A 20,150-nucleotide genomic window follows, 5' to 3' on the forward strand; every position below is an offset into this window, starting at 1 on the left:
GAAGAATTCGAATGATAATTGGTGCACTGGTCTGGTTGATTTTACCAAGCTATCATTTTAATAAAAATAAGACGATTTTCCTTGACAAGTAACATGAAAAAGTTATCTAATTGTGAGGGAGATCTCCTTCAGTGAATTTTAAGTATCGGTAAGTTTTATTCAGTGGAATCAGTAAAGTGTAAGAAAATACTTCACACCAATAATTGAAGAGGAACTGTTGTTTCATCTGCATCTGATGCGGCCTCTTCTCTTACTCTGTAGAGTAAGCAAAAGTAAAGTAAAAGAAAAAAAATAAACATAAAGCAATGACATAAATAAGAAAAAAAGGGTTTTTAAAAGTTTAGTTTGGTTTTAAAAATGACAGGAAACACTAACTTACCCTTTGTTAATGAGGAATTTAGGGTCAACTATTTCACCTAATAGGACCATCAATCCAGCAAGTATTATAACTGCAATCTGTCCACCTGCTAAAGCATTTTTAACTTTCTCCCAGTACTTCTCCTTTGAATTTTTGGCTCCTGCAAAATGACCAAAACTGAACTTTACATTATTCTTTTGATCAAGAAATTTTCATATTGTTTTTTTAAAATTACTAACAAATATAAAACAGTTTCTGAGCACAAACTCTCTCTTGCTACAGTGTACCATTCTATACAACACAACTTTCAGTCATAAACTGTGAAAGGCTGCAGAAGGTAGACTAAACAAAACCTTGAGAAAAGAGAAACACAGAGGGACCACAACACTCTAACTTTGGAACTAATTTTGAGCCATGACCAAAAAAGAAGAACAACAGTGAATCAACTTTGTAAGCAAACTGTTTGTAGAGCAAATGCTTTTGTAACATTCTGTAACACAAAAAGAAAATGATAATCAGAAAAATAATGGCCTTCTCTGGATCTGAACTCCATTAAATTTAGTCAGTCTCACAGTGATAATAATACCTTTTAAAAAATCTGGATTCTATAACTCACCAGTGACGTTGAGTCGACATCTTCCAACACTGAAGCCATAATCAGTGTTGACCTCACACAGGTACAGACCCGAGTCATCAGTCCTGAGTCTGGACAGTTGAAGTCTGATTCGTCCTTCTCTGAGGGCGTCTTTGTCACTCTGGACTCGTCCTGAAAACTTTGCATCCTGAGACTCTGACACCTCAACACCTTCATGAACATGATACAGGACTGAGACGTTATCACTGATGAAGACTTCACAAAAGATGTTGAGGGTTTTGTTGGATCTGTCAGGTTTGGTGGTGAACGTCCACTCCAGTGTGATGTTGTGGTTCTCCTCTGCCTGATAGGAGGTCTGTGTCACATTGACTACAAATGATCCTGTTGAGGAGACAGAGAGGGAAAGAGAGGAGCAGACACACTGAGAACTGGAACAAATCTGTTGTTGAGCTTTATTTGGAGTTCATAAAGTGAAGCTGTAAACTAACCACAGACACATGAGGGGAGGATGATGAGCAGCAGGATCCTGCAGATCATCTTCTCCCTGTGAGAGGAGACAGAGGTGAAGAGTCATCAACACATGAGGTCAAAGGTCAGTCAGTACAGCTAGAAGAACAAAAATCTACAGTCTGACTTCATTCACTTATCACAACATCTACGAACAGACATAATGAGAAACTACAAAAATATCAAAGTAGGCTTGAAGTCTTTTAGAAACATGTTGTAGTTACAGAGTTTGTCCACCAGAGAGAAATGGCGATTTTTTTGTATGTGTTTGAAGGCTTTTCTTTTCAAACAGAAACACACACACACACACACACACACACACACACACACACACACACACACACATCCAAATCCACATGCCTACACACACATAAAAAGACACATTCCCAGCTATAGACATATAGTCAGAGTCAGCACATGTATCTGGCCTCTGTACATAGTGAGAGGAAGAGGAAGAAGTATATATTTATGTACAGTTAACTAGGTGTAACCCGTGACATTGGAGTTTATGTATTTCTTTAAAAGTACAATGATAATAAGATTTATGGTCTGTTTGCTGAGTTTTTTATTTATGGGTCTTTGTTCCTTTCTATTTATGTTGGCTCCCTTCGTGTCCAGTCTGTCCGAATCGTGTCTCTGTGGCTGTCTGATTCAAGTTAATATGTTTGTACTTCTTTCTCTATGTGTTGTCTCTCTTCCTGTCAATATGTTCATCTGCCTGTGTTTCATCATTTTCTCTTCTCACTCTGTCTTGGGGCCACGTCTGTTTAGCCTATTACTTACTACTCTCTGTGTTAATAGCTTCCTGTTTTATTTTGCCAGTCCTTTGTCTCATGCATTATGGTTGGTTTGCCTTCCCCTGTCTCATCATGTTTAATTTGTTCCTGCTCTGTTTCCCAGCTGTCTCCACTCCCCTAAATCTCCCTCCTGTGTATATATTGTGCCAGTGTTACTTTGTCCTTTTTCTGTCCATCTCATTTCCCCAGTGTTATAAAGCTTCTTGTGCCTTTCACAGTTTTGTTTGTGGAAGTTGTGGATTTTGGTTCTTTTTGTATTTCATGCTTAAAATTATCTCCAAGAACATAAAACTGTCTCTAAGTGTCTTCATTTGGGTCCTCCACATCAACACTTGGTCAGATCATCCCAGAAACTATGACACCCCTTTGTTTCATACAAATGATTAAACAGAGCAATGAATAAAACACAGTCTTTGAAGAATAACATTAACTTGTATTTAGTTAGATTTTTAGTTCTAGGCACTGAGTGCTTAGAGAGTTTATGGTGAACAGCTCAACTCAGTGCTGCACCTGAACATCTCATGTGAGTACAAACTCCCCAGTCAGTTCCTTCACACTAACGTGTGGGTGTTTTGTATTGTAAACAAAGTCTTCAGACAGTACAGTTGTTATAATAACCTTGTGATTTGTTAATGGAGTAAATCTTGTTTTTTTTTCTTGCCACTTTTCTGCTGCAGAAGTTTCCTATCAGGGATGCAGAGACTGACAAAGGGAAACACAAGTTTTCTCCATGGTGACAGCAAAATATAAAGTGTAACTCATAAAATGTGTTACACTTTATATTACACTGAGTTACACTGAGTTCTCACATTACAGTGAAATCAGAAATGACATCATCACTTGTTCAGCTTTGTATAAAATGACGGTAAAAAGACAAGAGAAAAGGAGTAGGACTATCTCTCTGAAATCAAACAATACCAGCGGTCTGGACTGAACATTGACATTTTCTGGTACAATTATTAAATAAAAAATATCACAGCTAATGATAATTAGGCCATATATTTTATTTTTAAAAACAGTCAGACCTTTTACAGTTTTCTTAAAAATGCAAGGCAACAGATGCATCCAGTAAGCCATAAAAATAGTTAAAAATATAAATAGTTTAAAAATAAAATACTTACTGTTGTTATTTCTTCTTTTAACTGGCAGACATGAAGCTAGAGACGGAGGGGTTTTCAGTTTGGTTTAAAACCCGTAGAAAGCCAGGCACCTTCTCTGTGATACGTCCCTCCTCTTAGTGATTCCAGGAAGTCCCAGTCCCTGGCATGCCAGTGAGAAGATAGGTCATGTCCTCTGACAGACAGCTAGAAGTGTTTACAAAACAACTAATATATAACACTCTGTCCAGAGGAAGCAACTCATGGTCCAGATCCATGCCGATTACTTATCCATTTTGTCAGTTTAAACCTGCCTTTAGACCAAATGGAAACAACGTCTTGGTACAGCATAACTGCGTACCTTTCACTGGCTGCTGATATGAGACAGTCATTCACATTTAAAAATAATAAAGATTTTATGAATAGTCACCTGATGAAACTAGTCCTTATTTTCTGGACACTGTCTCAAGGCAAAGTTAGCAACACTTAGTGATGAAGTTGCACCAAAACGTATGTGCATTCACATCCTGAAGTTATCAGGGACTATTTGGCCACCACAAGAAACAAATCGACATCCTCTTCTGGTACCATAAAATGATGATACATGTTGAAATAAAGGATCTTTCTTAACCCTGCTCTTTAGGTTTTGAGTACGTTGCTCAACAAACTTTCTATTGTTTGGTATATTTTGCTGACTCCTTTTCAGTGGCAATGCAGCCTGATAGTGACCATTAACAAGAGTTAGTGACCACCTTCATAAATTGTTGGCTTTCTCTGGACAAAGCAAGCTGTTCATCATGACTACATCATGACTTTATTATTACTATTATTTATAGTTGTATTGTTCAGCACTTTGGTCTAGGTGTGTTTTTAAAGTGCTATATAAATAAACGATGATGATGATGATGATGATGATGATGATGACACATTCAGGAAAATACTTTTTTCCCATCGTTTCTGTTTCTCCCCCCTTTTAAATGAATATGGAGCATTTGGGGATGCTTCAAATGATACAATTTGCATGAAATATGTTTCAGTCCTTGCTGATGTGCCCAATACACAAGCAAGCAAAGCATACCCCATTTTCCTTTCCATTAGAGCACACAACTCCAATGTGTGACCAAATCCACATCAAAGACATATTTTCTTGATCTCTGAAACAGTATCTGGTTTCCTTTCCCTTGTCTTAATGTTAGTCTTATTCTCCACAGCAGTTACATTAATACCAAAACTGCCTTGTTCTAGACCTCAAAGTAGCTTGTTTTACACTATTATTTGAGACTGGAGATGGATGGATATTTCCAAATACAGGATCTCCTAGAATATTTTCTTGTCGCTCTACAAATTTAGCAGTATCATTGATTGTGACTGTTTGATTAAATCTCTCTATTTCACTGGCTGTAGTCCTCCACCGATCCATTATGGCAACTTCTTAATTATGGTTAGCATATTAGCTGGTGTATCCAAATCATACAAGTACTGCACAACATTCATAGTTTTACAGCATCCTCTAAAAAATAAACTATAATTCTGAAGTGGCATCCTCTGATCATCCACATATTCTTCACTATCTTCTGTCGGTAACCTCTAGTTAATTGCTCAAGAAAATGCAGACTGTCTTAAAATGACTTTTAACACTGTTTTCAAAATCTCTCATAAGTGAGTCATACTCTAATGGATCAATCAAAAATGTCTTTTAGGCAAAAAATGACAAATGCTCTTGTTGTATCAGTAAAGTTATTTCATTTTGCCTTTTCAACGTGCTAAATACACTCCAATTATCACCATTGTTTTCTTAACTGTCCTAACTGAAGTGATACAGAGGTGTAGTGGTGAGGAATATCTGTTTTTTGGAGGTGACTTTAATTGCATCTGTGAGAACCACATGCTGCCTTAAAAAAAAAGCTTAAATATGCTGATAGAATCTCATGAGCTGTGCAATGTGTGGAGTAACTTTTAGTATCATAACCAATGTGCAGGCCCCTCTCAAGACTTCAGACTCAGTGAGTTTATTATTAGAGATTGTGAAAAGATAACATTTACAGAATCTTCGAGCAATGAAAAATCCACAGTCTCTATTTACAAAGTGCACAAAGCTGGTTTGTCTTATAGTGAAATACAGTGTCTCCATTCACAGTTGACAAAGGAACAGACTCTAGGAAACAAAGAAGAAGACTTGTGGCTTGAAGGACGTTGCAGTACAGCAGTTCGTTCAATGTTCAGGTGAAGACTGAAGGTTTGCTCTCAGTATAAGTAGAGGCAAGCTGATCAACAGATGATGAACAAGTAGAGCAGAGCACTTCCTAGACTGTGATGTTAACATTGATTGAAATGATTAGAGCTCACGTAAGCAAAGGTATCACAGTTATCTCAGTTGATATGAACTCTTGATACATAAAATGTCTTCCCTTAAAGTCAAAGGTCACCAGCATCTGCACTTTGACAGCTTTAACTGTTACACATGAAGCGTTAGTGTGTTGATTGTGAAGCTCAAACTTTCCAGCAGTTTTATTATTATCTATCTGACACACTGATGTTGGTAGAATTATGTAAACGTTTCATGTTAAAACTAATGCTACCAATTGATTTTTAACTTTAAACACAAGTATGTTGTTTTGAATTTAATTAACAACATAATATTTCAATACAACAAAATGCAGTAACGTAAAAAGTTCATTTAAAATGAAGAGCACTTTAATTTAAAGAGGATTGTCCTAATAGGCTCTCCATACTTCTGAGTTTGCACATGTGCAGTGTGGAAGATTTATCATCCGCCATTTTCAACTGAGACTTGCATATGCTTAGTATCCTGGATAGAATGCATCGCCATCTGAGGATTATTTGGTAAGTACAACAATTTAAGGATGACAAATTTGATTAATGTATACTAACTGATAAACATCTGACACTTTCGGGAATACTTTTGCATTTTTTTTTTTAAAGAAATGATGCCTGGTAAATTTTTTAACACTCTAGCTTGCATACCTCTCTCACGTGTTAGAAGTATGAAGACATTTAACAAATATTGTTGAACCTGCTTCGGTGTAATTTTCCAAAAATCTTTTGCGATTCCTGTTAAGGTGAGACTTGCCTACTAAGACCGACAGTTTTAAAATTACTCCCAACATCTACCGCACCTGCTCCCTGACATCAGTAATGACCACTGGGAGCGCCAGCGATCCTGTAGTTTGAAGAATGAAATGAATGTGTTGTGTATTTTAGAAATGTGCATCAATTAAGTTGCTACATTGTTTGAAAGAATTCGACTCCATGTTGATTTCTGGTTTAGTGTCAAACGCAGGGATTTAAGCGATTAACACTTTGATTTGTAAAGTATAAGACATGCATTCATCTGTTGTCATTGAAGTGCAGAATAATGTGTAATACTGTTATAAATAATGTATTTAACTCCTTGTATCAGTTTCCATTGGTTATCATCGCTACCGAAGACAGGAAATCATCAAAGACATGCCATTCATTGCAGAGGTCAAAAACAGATGGCCTGCCCTGTTTTCAGAGACTGAGGTAATTCTTACTAACTTTGTTCTTCTTCAAATACAAGTTCTTATGAAAATGACTTGCAATAACAAAGTACTGTAAATTTTGTATCTTTTAAAATTAACAATGTTTGACTGAAAGTTGTAACATTCTTGCATGTGGCCTCTAATAAAATTAATAGAGAATATTCTCTAGTTGTAATTTTTAATATGTTTCAGGTTGTTGCAGAGTTCACCCGCATCACCATGGTCCCTTTGTTGTCGACTTTCATGGCCAAGCTGGACCACTACGCTGACCACCTTAGTGTTCAAAAAGAAGGGGGGGGGACAGCTAAACGCAATATCAACTTAATCATGGCAGCCATGGATGGGGTATGTATTTTAGTTGACCTTGATTGAGCTCTGAAATTATTTGAATGCTTCTTCAACTTCTGTGTCTGTCATTAATCAGATTTTTTTTTTCAACTGAATATGTGTATATTTGAATATTTTGTAGATACATGTGAATCAGTGACATGCAGTCAAGTGAGGCACCTTAATGAGAAGTAAAATACTAACAAAAGAGAAATTCAATTTGTACACTAGATTTTAAATTTGCTTTCTGTGTGATTTCAATATTTTTATGGTCAAAATTGCTGTCATTACGGATTTTCTGTTCAAATACAAGGTAAAACGCTGAGAGGAGGTGATGATGATGTGTCTCACCGCGGACACACACATGCGCAATCCCACTGCTGTTTCTCTAAATCGCCAACGTACATGTTTGATTACACATGTAATACAGATGATGACTTGATGCAGACTACCTCATTTATTTGACGAATGTGTGTTACATGTTTAATGTTATTGGTCAAAAATGTGCTGCAAAAATGCATGGAGTGAGGCTGATGGAGGGCAGTGCTGAGCTCTAAAGGTATATGGATTCACAGTGTAATCACATTACACTGAGAGCGACATTGACACAGTGGATAAAGCAGCACACTTAGGGAACATCAGTAAATTTCACATAGGACAAATTGACACTAAATCAGTCCTAAGCAATTAGATGCACCAATTGTATTTCAATGCATCTCCTATCATCTCCTATAAATTAATAAATTGATGTAAAATTAATGGTTTTTCTATAATTGCTTCCAGGTCATTTGACCAATTTATTTACTACACACAAAAAATGAGACACACCAAATCTAAATAAATTTTAATGCATCTTCTGTAGGGCTGGGCACTTATTGCATCACTTATCAATATTGTGATAATACACATCCTATGTGATTAAAATGATACACTGCTTTCAAACCTCTAAAAATATATATGATAATTTAGTTGAGACTATTACTTCCATTAATGTCAAACTTATCATCAATTCAACAAGATAAATAACTGCTGGTTTGTCTAAATAGCACATTTGCTAAGTTTAATTTGCAGTATTTGTGAGGCTGCATTGATAGATTTATAGGCAAAAATACTATTATGATCTTTTATTGCAACTCTTATTGTTAAGAAGCTTGGAAAGAAAAGCGTCTGGACTTCTTTAAGTTGCTTGAAGACGTTTCATCTCTCATCCGAGAAGCTTCTTCACTGAAGAAGCTTCACTTTTCTTTCCAAGCTCCTTAGACTACGATGACCAGGATGACTGAGAACCTTCAGACTTATTGTTATCGCAAAAAATACCACAAAATGTCGTGATAAGATTTTAAGTCCATATTGCCCAGTTCTAATCTTCTATTTAATTTTAATATTTTTAGGGGCACAATTATTAAATATATTGTTGAACAATCTAGAATTGATTAAAGCAAAAATGAAAGCTTTCACGTAATGTCAAAATTGAAAAGCTTCGATTTTTGGGTTCATATATTTGTTGATCTGACTCAGAGGAGTCAGTGCCTTACCAATCATGAACCTCACTGCACGTCACTGATGTGAGTTATGAAACATTGCTTAATCACTTATCTGGATTATGTGTTAATATTTTTGACTTTGTTTTGTAAAGAGGTTGAAAGGAACCAAAATAGGAAACTTCTCTCATATTGAGTTCTTATCTCCACCAGAATCCCAGCGTTGATGTTCGACGGGAATGCATTCTGAAAGCTGTCTGTGTCTACTTAAATGAAAAGCCAGATGACCTGTTTAAGGAATTCTTGGTAAGTTAAAAAAGGAAAACGATCAGTTATTTTCCTTTTTTTAAATTTGGGTTTAGAAATGGAAGGTGGACTTACTTGTCCATATGTATATGTATGCAATTAACTTATCTTTTTCTTTTATTTTTATTTAAAGGATGTGGATCTTGGTGCAAGCAGAGAAATGGAGCAGCTGACTTTGGGAGTCTATGTTGTCAGACATGAAGGAGCAAACTCTGCAGATACACCTGAGGACATTGATGTCATCATAGAAGGATGCACTGTGCTGCAAGCTCTTAGTGATGTGGCAAAGGGGTGTGCCCTCCTGCTTGGACTAATCTACAGTCTAAATCTGAGCTACCCAAAGCACCTGAAATACACATTTGAATTTCTTCAGAAGGTGCTGATGGAGTTGGATGGGAACAACCTATCCATGAAGGTGCAGGTTCTGAAAAACAAACTGCTTGAGTGAAACAGCCTGCACTGAACTATAGAGGACACTGAACTTTAAGGTTCTCGAACTCTTCTCCTTGCACTTCATGAACTGTTCAGTTTGAATTGCTGCAAGAACTTCTGCAAGGCCTTTCACTTTTCTGCGTTCTTTGTTCTTGAACCTTTACCAACATCCAACTACACTGAAAAAGACTGCTCCTAACTTTGGACTTCAGTTTAAGTTTTGAAGCAAAGGTTATTTTTCTAAATATGGACAAAAATGACACTAAAGTAATTTCTACCTGCTGTATTGTGGGATTTTCATTGTAGCACAATCAACTTTAAATTAAGTCATGTTAATGTTAAATGTTGGAATCACAACACTTTCCAGTTTTACTCATTTCAGTTTAACATGACATTCTGTATCTTGTCTTCCTGCACTTAAAATGGACTTGAATATATGTAAAGATTGTTTAGGAAAAAAGATCTAGAAGCATTTGAACTGCTCAAAGTGTGCTTCAACAAGTTTTACACAAAGTGTTATTAAAGTTAGGTTAACTCAGAGGTTCCCAAAGTGTGGGGCCCGCCCCCTAGGGGGGGCGCAGAGCCATTGCAGGGGGGGCGCGGTATGAAAAGAAAAAGAAAAAAAAAAAGAGCGCTTGGACACTGTGGACAGGTTTTTGACGGGGCTCCCACACAAACGCAAAGCAGGAGATGAAGCATCGCCAAATATGTTTCCAAACCAACTTCCTTCCAAGCCAAAGACTAGAAAATATGGTGAAGCATATCTTCCCTTTGGCTTCACCTGCACATGCCAAGGTAGGTCTCCCCTGCAAAATTAGTTTTCCTGCGTCGGGAGCAGTGCTGTGCTCTCCAAATCACGGACAAACAGTATCCCACATTCTTGATTTTTAGTTCACAAACACTTCTTGTAATGACTAACTACTCCTGACATTTTGGACATGTTAGCTCTTTATGCAGTAAAGTTACAGTGGGATACAAATAATATCAGGCTGAACCTGCCACGATTTGTTCCCCCTGTTCAAATCACGGACAAACAGTATCCCACAGCTGTTTATGTGTTTAAACCCATTTTGCACAGAGAGGCATTTTTTTGAAAAATGTATTGATAGCAATGTTGAATATTATTACACAGAAAAAAACCAACTACACGTAAAATAATTACACCGTGATGCCTCTGCCTTTCTAAATGGAGGGACAGTAACTGCGTGTATATGTAAGCGTGTAAAACCTGAAGATAGTCAGATTAACAGTATTTTGTCTCTATCTGCCATTCTGCAATTCATCTCATGTAAACAATAACGTGGCGCACAGCGTGACGTGAAAAGAGGCACATACCTTTGACGTTGCGTGACGAACTCTGTAATCCTCGTCCACACGTAAACGCAAAAAAAGGAGTTTTAAATAATCTCCGTTTTCGGTGAATCGCAACGCCGTTTACGTGTTGACGAAAAGCCCAAACGCATAGAAACAGCTGCGTTTTCAAAAATACCGGTGTAGGTGTGACGTAGCTACGTAAAAGAGTTAGTAGTATATTTTATTACTACCTGTAATTTATTGCCGTTTACTTGTATTTGCTTAATTGTTTACTAAATGTTTGAGGTGTGAAATAAACCGCAATGGAGTGTGTAAACAAAATATGGGTGTGTGTGTTTGGAGGATGTGTTTGTGTGGGGGGGGGGCGCGAATGTTTTTCTTGTAAAAAAAAGGGGGGCCTGGCAAAAAAAGTTTGGGAACCACTGGGTTAACTGAATAAACTTGTTCGATTTTTTTAATTTACAAACTTATATAGAGTAAGTTGCAATTCTGTTAAAGTGATTTAATCCTATAGTTTCAGTAGAGCATGTTTTGGGTGAGTAGATTTATCAGATTTACTTAAAATTTCTTGTTCAAATTAAATATATCATACATTTTATATTTCACTAACCCAGTTGTGTGGAACCGGTTGACATAACTGGGTGGAGTAAATACAGCATTTTATTTCTTAGAGTGTAGGCATCATAGCCATTAACAATTCTCATCTGTGATTATCACCATTAATTCAACGTTAATTAATGCTTACAACATAAAACAAAAACAAGCGTCTTGTTGCAAACTAGTCTGTGCAGTCAAAGCAGTTGTAGGAAATCTTGCTTGTAGATTCCCACGCTCACTAAAATGGCAGCTCAAGTGTTGTTTTTTTTTCATCTTAGAACCCGCAACCCAAATATGTTTACCAAAAGGGGAAGTTGTCTCCGTCCTGGTTTCCGTCTTTGATAAAGAGAAAAGAAGCAGCATGAGCAGAAATGACTCTGCAGACTTTCATTAGTTTCAATAGAAAGTGACAAACTTTGGATTTGAGCAGTGCTGACATTGCCGAGTGTAAACCTGAAAGTTTTGGTGGGTAAGTAGTTTATCCGGCACTCAGACTTTTACATGTGTGTGATATTTGTAGAAGCTGGACCACTTGTTATACAGTGAGTCATCAGCCAGTGTGTGAGGAGCTGTATTTAATGGACTTCACTCTTTTGTTAGAGACATTACACTTTTCTTTATGTTACTTCTGCAAAGGCTCAGTCTGTTTTGTTGCAGCCTCGCTGAAGAAGATGGTGTGAGTTCATAATATAAGCTTCGTAATGTGTCCATCCCCGACCTCAGTCAGATGCATCATGATGCTGATCAAAAGCCGGAATGATTCTATATACTACTGATTATTTTTCACTTACTGTATATGTGTGTGTGTATGTTTGTGCACATGAGAGATAGACAGAGACGGACAGAGAGAGTGATAGAGGCTGCTGTCAACTTTGAGTTGCTGTGGCACAGTATTGATCTGTTGGTCAGCGTGTTTTGGAAGACTTCAATATCTGTTAATATGTTTTATATTCATATTATTATTTTTATTTTACTCTTTATTTTGTTTGTTAATGTTTTTGTAGCTAGGCATAAACGCCTGTTTTGTTTTTGTTTTTTTGCACAGCGGGTATATGTCTGTCGTACCTGACTTGTGTGACTCTGAGTGAGTTACAGGGTTCAAGAGATCAAGACCAGCAACCTTAAAATGGAGATTCCAGAAACTTTCCCAACCTTGATGACTGAGTAAAGATCAGGACTTAAAATTTAGAGCGGTTCTGAGTCAGTTTGAAACTGATGTAGTGAACTTTTACTCTCACATGTTTACACTGACTTCCTCAGTATTGTTCAGGTGACTGCTGGAAAATCTTGCACAAAAAGACTGTTTGTCCTTTACAAAATGTAGGGAACCTCTGGCTCTGATGTTAATGAAACATCAGTTGAGAATATAGTTATGTGGGACGTGAACTCTGTTTTCAGTTGTTTTGATGGCTTTAATATTTTTTTAAAGCATTTTAAATTGCTGTAATTTAACTGCTCATACAGAAAACAATTACCACTATACTTTAATAATCACTAATTACTATCACTGATTCTAATTCATGGTTTAAATATAAGGGGCATTAGGTGGTGTTCATTTCTAAATTTATTGATTTCTCTATCCGAAAAAAAAAAATAAAATTATATTTATATATTGGTCACCTTTTCATAAGCTACAGCCAACAACTCCATAGTAGGGTTGTTCATTACAAAGTTTCTGGAGTAGTTGTTCCAGCACACATTATGTCACGCAAGATTGCGAGTTTGATCGATGACCTTTGAGCTTGTGTCCGCTACTTTCCCTTTGACCTTTTGACCTTTCCGTAAGTGTTTCGGAATTGAGAACCGTTTGGAATTGCAGCCACAGCAGATTTCTGATGAGTCAATGGAGATCAGAGTGCATTCAGCTGTATAGAGAGGCAGAATGATCACAGCAGTTAGTTTTTGCCTGCCTGTTTTTTTTGTTTTTTGTTTGGTTTTTTTTGTTACAGACAAGAGTTGAACTCATAGTTTGAATTCTGTTTAGTACACAGTTTAAATGTTTTAGTTTTTTTCAGTCATTATTATTAGTATCAATATTATGACAAAGATGGTGAGTAGTCATATAGAATTCTTTATAACCATTTTCAACTATAAATGTAACCATTTTTTGGTAAAGACTGAAGCTGGGGGCTATTTCTTTCTTTTTACAAATAGTGGATTTAGATTTATTTTACTTTCCTATAATAACCTTATTACAGACACAGTAAAATTAACTTTGTCATCACATGAGATTTAAACCTTTAAGATTATCTGAGAGACCGTGAGCATGATTTTTTCTCATCGTTCAGCTAAAGTTTAACATGTTTTATTTCCTAATGCTTGTAACTTAGCAAAGTATTGATGTCCAAAACATCCAAGTTGAGGTCAGTGGTTACTGTTCACCACAACTAAGCAGGATCATGTTTTTTGGTTTTTTTGATCTAAGATTAGTTTCCGAGGGTCAAAGAAGCCAACAACCAAGTGTCATAAAAACTGTCAGTCTCTAAAGCCTATTTGTCCCACAGATGCTAATTCTGTGACAACTCAAGTCTGTGGAAATGTGTAAGGAAAGATTTGGGATTGGACCCCTGTCTCATCTTAAAAAACTAACTTTGTTGTTACATACAGTAATATTGAGGAAACATTTAACAGCTGGAGGTTGATCATGGAGCAGGAAGAAAGCTTTCCTTTGTTAAATCAAAATGCTTTCTTATCACTGATGGTGATTACGTTATTATTGTATTCAATGAGCTTAGAAAGTTAATAATGTGCGTGATAATATGTATAACATGTGGAGCAATGTGTATTTCATCAGTCATTTAAACCTTTGATGTATATACAATATTACAAGATAATAGAGTCTGAGTAGAAGCAACAGGATGACTGCAGTAGTAGCTGACATAACAGGTTATCTGGAAGTTACAAACAGCAGCTGACCTACATTTGCTCGCTTTTTCACTACTGTGTTTAAATAAACGTGGTCAGAAGTTTACATCATGGGCGTAAATGTCTAATTTTAGGCTTTTAACGATTTCTTTGAAATGCTCTTTTTGGAAGGATACAGCAGTCTAGCTAGAACCAAGTGGAGCAATGCCAATCTTGTCAGCTCCAAACTTAAAGTTGCCTCCTCCAAGCTCCACCCTCCCTCTCAGGATGAACATAAACATTCCTTTGCACGGATGTTCGGTTGTCTGACTCCTTCTTGACCCACGGTGTGGGTAAAACAAGGCCGTTTCCCTCATCTAACAGTAATTTTCTTTTAGGGTTGTGTTCTTGTTTTTCTGTCTATTGAGCATTTCTGCTAATGAGAAAACCCAGTACCCTGGTGTAAAAGTACCTCTAAAAATGAAAAAAAAAAACAAAAAAAAAAAACTCTTTCCCTCACTTAACCTCAGTCAAAACCTCTTTTCTATGCTCTTTGCACCTAACATCAGTGTTGGGCAAATTACTTTGAAAGATTAATTAGTTATAGTTACTAGTTACTTCTTCAAAAAAGTAACTGAGTTAGTAACTGAGTTACAATATTATACAAGTAATTAATTACTAGGGAAGGTAACTATTGCATTACTGTAAAAAATTGTTTAAAAGGAAGTGCTCTGCAAGCCAGGCTAATGATTTGGGTTCGAGCTAATGCTTGTGGAGAAATTTAGGAACTCTGTGCCTGAGTGTATTGCTTTTTATTTAAGTGAACAAAGGGTTTCCACTTTACAGCAGGCTGCCAAATGAGTTTACCCTAACTGATGAAATAAATGCTGTAGAATGTGACATCCCTTCTCACCATAGTACATCTTGGAGAGCTAGGAGTGTGCCAGCCAGCAAGGCTGATACAGTTATGGTTTCAAGTTCCAAAGCAAAGCTATGTTTTTTCTGCCACAAACCTGGCCACCTTGTTGCTAACTGTTTGAAACTGAAACTCAAACAGAAAGCAGACTCAAAGCAAAAAGGGCCTGCTTTAAGAATAGTCAGTTGTGGTTCTCAAACTGACAAAGTTGCCAGGCCTTGTAAAAGATGGTGCTAAAAAATGTTCTAAAAGCTTTAAACACTTATTTATTAATTCCAGCTTCAAAGACAGTGTTAAATCTGGGACAAGTTTTGAGAGCAGGACTCCATGGTGTAAATTACATGTAGGTGGTGTTTCATGTCTACTTTAAACATTTAAAAAATGATTAATTAGCAGGTTACAATTTATATTTGCATTTCGAGTTATGAAAATGATTCATTAAACATATTTGTGGTTGTTACAGTTAAAAAAAAAACTTTAAAAAAAAAGATTTTAGGTTTTTTTTCTGATTTTTAGATATTGTTTTAATACAGTATGTCAAAATGAAAAAAAAAAAAAAACAGTAAATTCAGACGTGAGGTTGTACTGAAAAAAAATTTATACCAAACAAGGGAAGAAAAACAGTTTTTAAAGGTGAAATGTAGAGGTCAAATCAAAAGTAGTCAAAAATGGCCAATTATACCCTGGACCCCAAAGGGTTAAAGAGCTTTTTCTTCTCTCTAGCCTTAAGTACTTCTAATTGCTGATGGGAGTCAGCTGTACAGAAAAAAAGGTGGCACCTAAGGCAGGAGATATGGCAGGACACATAAGGGCAACTTCAGGAGGAGGCCCTGCTAGGGCCGTAACAACAGAAAATTAGAAAAATTTGCATTTCCTGCGAAAATGCAGTGTGGATGCTGTAATGCTGAAGCTGTCTGCTGAAACTAGCAGAAAAAGCTGAAAAGTTGCAGAAATTGTAAAAACTTTGCAGAAGCAAAGGAACTTTGCTAAAATGTAGTAACTTAGCAGAACTGCAATATCTTAGGGGAAACATAATACTTGGCAGAAATACAATAGCATAGCAGAACTTAGCAGAAATATTGTAACTTACCAGAAACACGATAACTTCTCAAAATACAAGAATTTAGGAGAAATTGTATAAGATAACAGAAAGAATATATTTAGCCAAACATTCTTAAACATTACAGAAATACTATGATTTAGAAAAACAGTACAACATAGCAGAAATGCTGCGATTTACCAGAGACACTGTAATTTACTATTAATATTGAATTTTTTTTAAAAATACTATGTTTTAGCACAAATACTGTAATTTGACAGAAATACTATCATTCGGCAGAAATACTATGTTTCAGCAGAAATACTCTGGTTTAGCACAAATATTATAACATAGCAGTAATAAAATTATATAGCAGAAATGCTATATTTAGAAAGAAAAATATAATATAGTAGAAATACTATGATTTAGCAGAAATACTGTAATCAGCACATATACTGTAACATGACAGAAATTCCTCCACTTAGTAGTAATACTATAACATAAAACAAATGTTATGATTTGGCAAAAAAAAACGTAATTTGGCAAAATACTATGATTTAGCAGAAATACTATGATTGAGCAGAAGTACTAAGATGTAGTAAAAGTACTTTGATTAAACAGAAATACAATTATGGAGGAGTAATACTTTAAAATGGGAGAAATATTGATACACACACACATACACAGAGCCTAAAGGGAAGAGTATTTGTGCCATGGAGTGTTAAGAAGAATCTGAGGTCCATATTAGAAAAGCTGCTAAAATCATAAAAGTTTTCAGAATTGTAATAAATGATGAATATGAATTAGTGGTCTGTGATAGTGTATTAATTTGTAGGGGAAAAAAACATGTTGCCCAAGGTGTAATTGAACCCACGACCTTTGGGTTGCAGACCTGTTTCATTACCAACTGCGCCACTGGGAAAGAGAGCGAGCACCTGGAAAACAGGGTGATGAGCAGTCAGAATTAGATTGCGGTGAGAGGAAAAAACGCTGTTTTTTGAGTTACAAAACGTCGTGTAACTCAAAAACTAGGTGGACTAGAAGCATAATTCTTGTACTGGGTGAATCAGCGTACTGTCGTGTACTTTGACTGTGATTTGCATTGCTCTTTGTACATCTGTCGCTGAGATATGACGAGAGAAGAAAGGGCAGACCTCAGATATGATTGGCTGGCTGGGAAGCCGTGCAGGCCCTGATATGTAAATTTTATATGTATGAGTCCTCACAGAGGATTAGCTGCCTGGGGACCTGGCAGAAATATATACAAATAGTATGATTAAGCATAAATACTACATTTAGTAGAAATACTATGTTTTAGCACAAATACTATAAAATGGCAGAAATACTATAATTAAGCAGAAATACTATATTTGGCAGAAACACTATATTTAGTACAAATCTTATGAAATAGCAGAAATAGTATGATTTAGCAGAAATGCTGTATTTGGCACAAATCTCATAAAATAGCAGAAATAGTATGATTTAGCAGAAATGCTGTATTTGGCACAAATCTCATAAAATAGCAGAAATAGTATGATTTAGCAGAAATGCTGTATTTAGCACAAATACTGAAAAGCAGCAGAAATGCTATGACTTAGCACAACAGTAATAACTTATAGAAAAATTGGAAAAGCAAATGGACAGCTGGAAAAATCCTGAACATGCTAAGGGTCTCTCAAATCTAATTGTTAATTGAAAAAAAAAAATCAGCAAAAAAAAAGTATAACAGTCACACAATCACAAATATGGGCACATATGGAAACACACATGCACAGAGAGACACACAGGACCAAATTCAGTCAACCAGTTTAAATATATTGAATTTAAGTGATATAATAAGATGCTCCCATCAAAAGGCTCTCTCTCTCTCTCTCTCTCTCACACACACACACACACACACACACACACACACACACACACACACACAGAGCCTAAAGGGAACAGTATTTGTGCCATGGAGTGTTAACAAGAATCTGAGGTCCATATTAGAAAAGCTGCTAAAATCATAAAAGGTTGCAGAATTGTAATAAATGATGAATATGAATTAGTGGTCTGTGATAGTGTATTAATTTGTAGAAAAAAAAACATGTTGCCCAAGGTGTAATTGAACCCACGACCTTTGGGTTGCAGACCTGTGTCATTACCAACTGCGCCACTGGGAAAGAGAGCGAGCGCCTGGAAAACAGGGTGATGAGCAGTCAGAATTAGATTGCGGTGAGAGGTGAAAAACGCTGTTTTTTGGAGTTACAAAACGTCGTGTAACTCAAAAACTAGGTGGACTAGAAGCATAATTCTTGTACTGGGTGAATCAGCGTACTTTCGTGTACTTTGACTGTGATTTGCATTGCTCTTTGTACATCTGTCGCTGAGATATGACGAGAGAAGAAAGGGCAGACCTCAGATATGATTGGCTGGCTGGGAAGCCGTGCAGGCCCTGATATGTAAATTTTATATGTATGAGTCCTCACAGAGGATTAGCTGCCTGGGGACCTGGCAGAAATATATACAAATAGTATGATTAAGCATAAATACTACATTTAGTAGAAATACTATGTTTTAGCACAAATACTATAAAATGGCAGAAATACTATAATTAAGCAGAAATACTATATTTGGCAGAAACACTATATTTAGTACAAATCTTATGAAATAGCAGAAATAGTATGATTTAGCAGAAATGCTGTATTTGGCACAAATCTCATAAAATAGCAGAAATAGTATGATTTAGCAGAAATGCTGTATTTGGCACAAATCTCATAAAATAGCAGAAATAGTATGATTTAGCAGAAATGCTGTATTTAGCACAAATACTGAAAAGCAGCAGAAATGCTATGACTTAGCACAACAGTAATAACTTATAGAAAAATTGGAAAAGCAAAATGGACAGCTGGAAAAATCCTGAACATGCTAAGGGTCTCTCAAATCTAATTGTTAATTGAAAAAAAAAATCAAAAAAAAAGTATAACAGTCACACAATCACAAATATGGGCACATATGGAAACACACATGCACAGAGAGACACACACAGGACCAAATTCAGTCAACCAGTTTAAATATATTGAATTTAAGTGATATAATAAGATGCTCCCATCAAAAGGCTCTCTCTCGCTCTCTCTCTCTCACTCACACACACGCACACACACACACACACACACACACACACACACACACACAGAGCCTAAAGGGAACAGTATTTGTGCCATGGAGTGTTAACAAGAATCTGAGGTCCATATTAGAAAAGCTGCTAAAATCATAAAAGGTTGCAGAATTGTAATAAATGATGAATATGAATTAGTGGTCTGTGATAGTGTATTAATTTGTAGGGAAAAAAAACATGTTGCCCAAGGTGTAATTGAACCCACGACCTTTGGGTTGCAGACCTGTGTCATTACCAACTGCGCCACTGGGAAAGAGAGCGAGCGCCTGGAAAACAGGGTGATGAGCAGTCAGAATTAGATTGCGGTGAGAGGTGAAAACGCTGTTTTTGGAGTTACAAAACGTCGTGTAACTCAAAAACTAGGTGGACTAGAAGCATAATTTTGTACTGGGTGAATCAGCGTACTTTCGTGTACTTTGACTGTGATTTGCATTGCTCTTTGTACATCTGTCGCTGAGATATGACGAGAGAAGAAAGGGCAGACCTCAGATATGATTGGCTGGCTGGGAAGCCGTGCAGGCCCTGATATGTAAATTTTATATGTATGAGTCCTCACAGAGGATTAGCTGCCTGGGGACCTGGCAGAAATATATACAAATAGTATGATTAAGCATAAATACTACATTTAGTAGAAATACTATGTTTTAGCACAAATACTATAAAATGGCAGAAATACTATAATTAAGCAGAAATACTATATTTGGCAGAAACACTATATTTAGTACAAATCTTATGAAATAGCAGAAATAGTATGATTTAGCAGAAATGCTGTATTTGGCACAAATCTCATAAAATAGCAGAAATAGTATGATTTAGCAGAAATGCTGTATTTAGCACAAATACTGAAAAGCAGCAGAAA

At 36.3% G+C, this 20,150-nt stretch overlaps 1 protein-coding gene across 3 annotated transcripts in view; it reads right to left on the reverse strand.

Annotated features, from left to right (window-relative positions):
* Positions 1 to 20,150, reverse strand: part of LOC120439368 — a 36,076-nt gene that overhangs the window by 1,352 nt on the left and 14,574 nt on the right. For 2 of the 3 annotated variants that reach the window (XR_005612596.1, XM_039610294.1), the window contains exons 2-6: positions 3,379 to 3,517; positions 1,442 to 1,497; positions 975 to 1,334; positions 380 to 518; positions 198 to 255 (exon numbers count right to left, since the gene is read on the reverse strand). Coding sequence is in view for 2 of the 3 variants with exons in the window: in XM_039610294.1 (XP_039466228.1) it covers positions 198 to 255; positions 380 to 518; positions 975 to 1,334; positions 1,442 to 1,490 (606 nt within the window). In the remaining variant the exon portion in view is untranslated. Of the gene's footprint in view, positions 1 to 197; positions 256 to 379; positions 519 to 974; positions 1,335 to 1,441; positions 1,498 to 3,378; positions 3,539 to 20,150 lie in introns of those variants that run through there. The other variant, XM_039610296.1, reaches the window with a different exon arrangement.

Source organism: Oreochromis aureus, linkage group 3 (genome assembly GCF_013358895.1).
Source record: "Oreochromis aureus strain Israel breed Guangdong linkage group 3, ZZ_aureus, whole genome shotgun sequence".
Taxonomy (NCBI): domain Eukaryota; kingdom Metazoa; phylum Chordata; class Actinopteri; order Cichliformes; family Cichlidae; genus Oreochromis; species Oreochromis aureus.